The sequence below is a fragment of the Ailuropoda melanoleuca genome, chromosome 8, assembly GCF_002007445.2.
Source record: "Ailuropoda melanoleuca isolate Jingjing chromosome 8, ASM200744v2, whole genome shotgun sequence".
In the NCBI taxonomy this organism is placed as follows: domain Eukaryota; kingdom Metazoa; phylum Chordata; class Mammalia; order Carnivora; family Ursidae; genus Ailuropoda; species Ailuropoda melanoleuca.
The window spans coordinates 57,194,112-57,201,565 of record NC_048225.1 but is presented as its reverse complement, the minus strand read 5'-3'; the positions used below and the strand labels follow the sequence as shown (position 1 = coordinate 57,201,565).

The following is a 7,454-nucleotide window of genomic DNA, read 5'->3' as shown; positions in this document are numbered from 1 at the left end:
TGCCATGCTGTGCATTAGATCCCCACACTTATTCATCTTATAATTGGAAGATTGTACCCATTATGAATATTTCTCCTCTTTCCCTCACTCCTAACCACCATTCTACTCTCTGGTTCTATGAGACTGACTTTTTAGATTCCATCTAAAATTTAGGTCATGTAGTATTTGTCTTTGTGTCTGGCTTACTTCACTTAGCACAAGCCCTCTTGGGAAGTTTTCCTTCTTTTTAAGACAAAGTAATATTCCATTGCTTACATATACAATATTTTCTTTATCTGTTCCTTTGTCAATGGATACTTAGCTTGTCTCCTTATCTGGGCTACCATGACTAATGATCCAGTACATATTTTTTGAGCTACTGATCTTATTCCTTAGAATATTTACCAAGAAGTGGAGTTGCAGGATCATATAGTAGTTCTAGTTTCTTTCTTTTTTTGAAGAAACTTCATACTTTCCTCTATAATGCCTGTACCAAAGCTCTTTTACTAAAGAGATTAAGTCTAATTTTTTTTCAGAATAGTAAAAATAGTATTTAATTCTTAACTGACGTTCGTGTTGTCTATAAGAACTTTATATCTGACCCGGTTGCCTTTCCTCTTTGGGTTTCTGAATTTTCTTGTTTATATCTCCTTTTATTTTTCCCTTATCTATGATCAGTTGACATTCTAATGCATTTGTTGTGATGTAATTTTATATTATAGGCTAGTAACTACTTCAAACTTTTGATGTAAATATTTATAAGTATTTTTGTAATTAGAAAGTTATCATCCATATTTTTAACCCTCAGTTTGTTCTCTACCATTAAGAGTCTCTTATGGTTTGCTTCTCTCTCTTTTGTCCCCCCTTTCCCATATGTTCATCTGTTTTGTTTCTTAAATTCCACTTATGAGTGAAACATATGGTATTCATCTTTCTCTGACTGACTTATTTAGCTTAGCATAATACACTCTAGCTCCATCCGTATCACTGCAAATGACAAATTTCACTTTTTGATGGCTAAGTAATATTCCATTCCATTCTAATATACGATGGAATATATATACCACCTCTTCTTTATCCATTCATCAGTTGAGGGACATGTGTACTCTTTCCATAATTTGGCTATTGTTGATAATGCTTCTATAAACATTGGGGTGCGTGTACTCCTTGGGAATCAGTATTTTTGTATTCTTTGGGTAACTACCAAGTAGTGCAATTGCTGCATCACAGAGAAATTCCCCTTTCTCTGCATCCTCACCAACATCTGTTGTTTCCTGGGGTGTTTATTTTAGCCACGCTGACCATTGCGAGGTGGCATCTCATAATGGTTTTGATTTGCATTTCCCTGATGATAAGTGATGTTGAGCATCTTTTCATGTGTCTGGTGGCCATCTGAATGTCTTCTTTGAAAAAAATGTCTGTTCGTGTCTTCTACCCATTTCTTACCTGGATTATTTGTGTTTTGGGTGTTGAGTTTGATAGGCTCTTTATAGATTTTGGATACTAACCCTTTTTCATCCACGTCATTTGCAAATATCTTCTCCCATTCCAAAGGTTGCCTTTTAATTTTGCTGATTGTTTCCTTCATTGTGCAGAAGATTTTTATTTTGATGAAGTCCCAATAGTTCATTTTTGCTTTTGTTTCCCTTGCCTCTGGAGATGCAACTAGTAAGAAGTTGCTCTGGCTGAGGTCAAAGAGGTTGCTGCCTGAGTTCTCCTCTAAGATTCTGATGGTTTCCTGTCTCACATTCAGTTCTTTCATCCATTTTGAATTTATTTTTGTGTATGGGTAAAGAAAGTGTCATTCTTACCATGTCATTATCCAATTTTCCCAAAACCATTTGTTGAAGAGATTGTTTTTTTTCCACGGGATATTCTTTCCTGCTTTGTTGAAGATTAGGTGACCATAGAGTTATGGGTCCATTTCTGGGTTCTCTATTCTGTTCCATTGTTGTAATGTGTCTGTTTTTATGCCAGTACCATACTGTCTTGATGACTACCACTTTGTGATATAGCTTGAAGTTCAGAATTGTGATGCCTCCAGCTTTGCTTTGCTTTTTCAAAGCATTGTCTTGATGATAGATGATCCCCTGTCCCTTTCAGGAAGACCAGTGATACTTGGTTGTTCAGTAGGACCCTTCTACAAGGGAAAACAGCCTCCACTTCAGTGAGCTCTGGGTTTCAGAGTTGTCTCAAGATTGAATTCAGGAAACAGTTTGACAGCAAAAATTCCTGACATCATTCCTGACCTGCAGAAAGTAGCCCAAGCAGAACTTTCCCTGGTTTTCTAGGTTCTCCTCAGGAATATCTCTCTCATAGCCACGATGAGGAGAGTGCTTTCTAGGGACGCTAGGGCAGAGTTAGGGGCTGGTTGAACAGGCATGATAAACCCACTCTAACATTCTATGTTCCCTGAGTCTTTGGAAACTTTTCTTTATGGTTTTCTTCAGGGAAATCCTGGCATTTCAGTTCATTTACTGAAGACCATCTTTGAGTACAGGTTTCAGTCAACTATCCAACTGTTGGAACCATTTCCAAATACAGTGAGTCCAGAATCTCTATTTAAGGTCCTCATACTACAATTCAGCCTCATGTTATGTCATATTTCTTCTACTCATATCCAGTACTCAGAATTTAGTATCACACATGTTCCCCAGGTTTTATCTATTTATCTTTTGGTTAGTATATTTTATCCCTGGAGGCTGCTAGTATTTGTGTCCAATCATAAATCTAGAATTGTACCTTCCCACACACTACACACTAACCATATGTGATTATTGAACATCTGAAATGTGGCAAATTCAACTGAAAGAATGAATTTTTAACTATTTTAATCAAAGTTTAAAGTGTGAAGCAGTATAAAATATTTCTCAGTTCAACATTATATTTTGTTTTGTTTTGCATTTTATTTTAGCCATTGAAAATTTCGTGTACAAAATAAGATGTGTTTTGTGTTTAATACTAGATTAAGAATACTTACTTTTATCATTTAAATGATATTAAATATTTAATTGATATGTATATTGATTTTATGTTTAAATAAATTTTGGATAATATTAAGTTAGATTAAATATTCCATTGAACTAACTTTAGTTATTTTTAGGCTTATAACATGGTTAATAGCATGTCTTAACTATATAGGTGACCCACATTTTATTCCTATTAGACACCACTGTTCTCAGAAACCATTCAGAGTGGTGGGAATTTTTGTGGCATAGATCACCAGTCCATTTAAAGCCAGCTACCTCAGGGGAAGGTATTACATTTTTTTTGAACAGGGGGAGACTATCTACCTCATACAAGAGAAGAAGAGCTGTTTCTAATGGTAAAGGGGGTTTGGCAGAGCTCAGGATTTGCTTCATTGATGTCTATTCCAATTTTTAGAGTTTTCTTCTTTCAAATAAATGACCTAGCAGGAGATCGGGAGATTTTTTTTTAATTATTTTTATTTTTTTTTTAAAGCATAGTTTAACATGCTTTGTTTCCTTGCCTGGGCCTTGGGCTAGATATTTAAAGCCCTGAGCTCATTGACTCTTATTTCCTTTATCCTCCTTCTCCAGCCTGTTTATCACAGAAAGAACAAATCTATACTTTTCTTATTCTTACTAAAATATTTAGCAGAAATACTTGGACACTCAAAGTCTTGCCTTCTTTAAGCACTTCGTTATAGAAGGTAATAATATGTTTTGTTACCACATTCTACATACCACCAATGTCTCCCCTTTGCCAATAGGAGCAAGGCCCTAATTTCCCTAAGACTAATTAAGTAAGGAACTAATTCCAAACTCCAGTCTTCAGAATTTGTTACCCAGGAAGCAATTCTGGTATCTATACGTACATCAGTTAGGGCTCAGAACCACTACAAGTATTAAGGAATAAAGAATTTATTATAGGAATTAGATACAATTGTGGGAGGAACTGGGGGGGAGATCCAAAAATAAATTTATTAGCCAGATTAGGACTGCGTGAATGAGTTGGTATTTGCAGAAGACTTGGTACTCTCAGCTTCTGGGTTGGATCCATAAAAGAAGTGAGTGTAGAAATTTAAGGAAGATGGTTTGTTATTCCTGGCTACTGCCTCTGTTTGCAGTAAAATATTTGGTGGTGCATTTGTGAGCGCTGTTGATAAGCAGGTCAGTAGCCATGGAGAGCTGTGTATGGAGCTGAAGGACAGGGGGAGAAATGAGAATCTTCTAGTATCATTGTGTTTCTCTGTCTCTCCCTGTAAACAATAATGAACTACGGAAAATAGTGGTTGCTCTTCCACATTTGCTCCCACAGCTTATGCATTTCTGATGTGACCAACTCTAAACTGGAAACTTACAGGGAAGAGAATTCTGGGAAACAGAGGGCTGGGAAGGGTAGTCATGGTGCAGTTGCCCCAGGGCACATTTTAGTATCTGCACTTGTCCAAGTGAAGAACATAATAATTCTCAGCTAATACTTTAAGGAATTAAAAACACATTGTTTAATTATTGATAGTAAATGAACCTAATAATAAATGAACTCAAAATTCCAACAGGATATTTTTAAGTACAACAAAATGTCAGCATGTTATTTTGTTTTTCTACAAGTTAATTTAAAGAACAAAGGGAGAGTGAGAAAAGTATAGGAGGATAATCAGCTTTGAAAGTTATTAAAATATTTTATAATTTTGTAGTGATGAAGAACATTGTGATATTGGTTCAAGAACAGACAAACCAGCTCTATAAGTGAAAAGCACACTCTTGTATAAATTGAAATTTAATACAAAGAAAGAGTAAATGAAAATCAGTTTTGAAGTGATGAGTTATTAAGTCATTTATGTTATTAAACAGGTTAGAAAAATTATGTTATGAAATAGAAACAGAAAGGTATTTCTTTTCTTAAATCTCACCTCAAAATAAATTGCAGTTAGAGTGGAATTAAAAGTAAAACTTAACATACACACACCCCAATAACAACATAGATGTTGGGATGTTGATATATAATAAAGCTATGCAGAAGTCCTCGGTTTGAAAGTGTCAAAAGCATGTGTTATAGGCAATATAATCAGTATTGAGTTCATTTAAAAATGTAATCTGCCATATGAAAATAAGGTATTAAATATAAAGAGCTTATAGGAAAGTGCTAATATGTCAAGTGTAATCAAAAACATGCTATGAGACTGTAAAGAAGCTTGGCGGAAACTCGGAGAGGAGGCAAGGAAATCAGTAAACAAACACCATAAAGATAAAGCCATGACCTATTCAATTAGTAACCTACTATCTGACGGTCCTACATTTTCTAAGCTTGGAACCTTTAGAAATTTTTCAAAGGTGAACAAAATGATTCATAAAGATGTCACCACATCAATTCTGAATTAAAAATAACTAAAGTATTATAGATATTCAAATTATGAAAAGATAAAACGCAAATGAAAGATATTACTACATTTAAAAAAGAACACTATATCCCATATGTATCAACATAAACAGTCTCTAAATTTAATAGTAAGTGAAACAATTGTCTGTGAAATGATACACAGTGCATTACCATTTACATGAAATAAAAAATTATAATCACAAACCCCACAGAAATTATTGAATTTAAAAAGATCAATTTACACTCTAAGAAAGAAAAAGAGCATGTAGTGATCATTCCCATCTCTGAGGATAAGACAAAATTGGAACAGGGTGGGGTAAGTCTCATAGGTCATTTCAAATTAAATGTCTTGTGTATTTGATTAAAAATAACATTCAAGATAAATAAGCTGCAGTAATAATAGTTTTTAATTCCATGTTGTGAGAACAAAGGCATTTGTTGTATGTTTCCTTGTCTGAGTTTTGTTGAACAGAGGGAAAACTAGGACTTAAAAATGAGGGGGAGAAAAAAAGCACTGCAAATGTAAGGATGGGAAGGGTCATTGCGTGGACTGTTCTTTCTCACACAGCGTGAAATAATGCAAGCACTTCCTGCTTCTAAGGAATAAGCCTTCAACTTGTAATATTTTGAAAATTATTCAAATCATAGAATCAATATAGGCCAAGATCAAATGCTCTGGAATATAATTTGGCAGCACTAAATTTAGACAGAGAAAAATTGCTGAAAAGAGCCCACATTTTCCTTCCTAGGTCAAAATGCTTGTTAAACATAGGCAAGAATATTTACTTTTTAGCAAAGACATGGAGCACTCGCTCTCGAATCTGTTTGGTCCTCACACCATAAATGATGGGGTTGAGTGAAGGGGGGATAACCACATAGAGGTTGGCAACAAGAATGTGAATGTAGCGTGGTATGTTGTGTCCAAATCGGTGAGTGAGGAAGGAGAACACAGAGGGGATATAGAAAACACAGATGACCCCAAAGTGAGAGCCACACGTGCTGAGCGCCTTTAGCCGAGCATCCTGTGACGGGAGGCGGAAGACAGCTCGCAGAATGTAGACGTACGAGATGACAATAAGGACCAGGTCCAGCAGAAAGAGAGAGACCACGAGGAGCCCGTAGATGGCGTTGATGCGGATGTTGCCACAGGACAGTTTTGCAATGCCCATGTGCTCACAGTAGGAATGAGCGATCACACGAGCCTGACAAAAGGGCAGGCGGTAGATGAGATAGACCATGGGAAGGGTAAGCACAACTGGACGAACCACAGTGCACGTGCTGATGCCCACCAGCACCCGGGATGTCAAGATGGTCCTGTAGTGGAGTGGAGCACAGATGGCCACATAGCGGTCAAAGGCCATGGCCACCAGGACGAAGGCCTCCATGCCAGTAAAAGTATGGATCAAAAACATCTGGGCCACACAAGCCCCAAAGTTAACCTCATGAGCATCAAACCAGAAGATAGCCAGCATGCGGGGCACAGAGGTTGTGGAAAGGGCCAAATCAATAGTTGAAAGGAGAGCCAGAAAGTGGAACATGGGCTCCCTCCGCAGGCTCTGCTCTGTCTTGATGACCAACAAAATTGTGGCATTGCCCAGCAAAGCCACAAGGTAGACTGAGCAGAAAGGCAGAGAGATCCATGCATGGGCCCATTCCAGACCAGGGATTCCAACGAGGAAGAATGTGGTTGGGTGAAAAATGCTCCTGTTGGGATAAAACATCCTTCCAAATGACAGCGGAGATGTCATTCCTAGAAAGAGGGGGAAAGATTTTGAAGGTGGTCATGAAAATGACTAGCTTATAAGTTTCAGTATATAGTGAACAGAAAAAAAGGTTGCTATTTGCAAGGGATTGTTAACTTTTTTTTTAAGATTTTATTTATTTATTGGACAGAGAGACACAGGGAGAGAGGGAGCACCAGCAGGAGGAGTGGAAGAGGGAGAAGCAGGCATCCCACCAAGCAGGGAGCCTGATGGGGGGCTCCATCCCAGAACCCTGGGATCAAGACCAGAGCCAAAGGCAGAAGCTTAACAACTGAGCCACCAGAGGCCCCATGTATTTTTTTCTTTAATTTTATGCCAAGCCATACTCATTTGAATGGGTCAGTCTCAAGGAATTTAATCCTCTTTTTT

The 7,454-nt window shown here is 37.2% G+C and overlaps 1 protein-coding gene across 1 annotated transcript; it reads right to left on the bottom strand.

Annotated features, from left to right (window-relative positions):
* Positions 1 to 6,104: 6,104 nt before the first annotated feature.
* Positions 6,105 to 7,136, bottom strand: LOC100467636 (olfactory receptor 52J3). The gene has a single exon (XM_002931131.4). It carries the CDS (start codon positions 7,068 to 7,070, stop codon positions 6,105 to 6,107), a length of 966 nt encoding a protein of 321 aa, XP_002931177.4. The 5' UTR covers positions 7,071 to 7,136.
* Positions 7,137 to 7,454: the final 318 nt, after the last annotated feature.

What these genes read in the sequence shown, in the direction of transcription:
- LOC100467636 (XM_002931131.4), bottom strand. Translation starts at nt 7,070, where the DNA reads ATGACATCTCCGCTGTCATTTGGAAGGATGTTTTATCCCAACAGGAGC.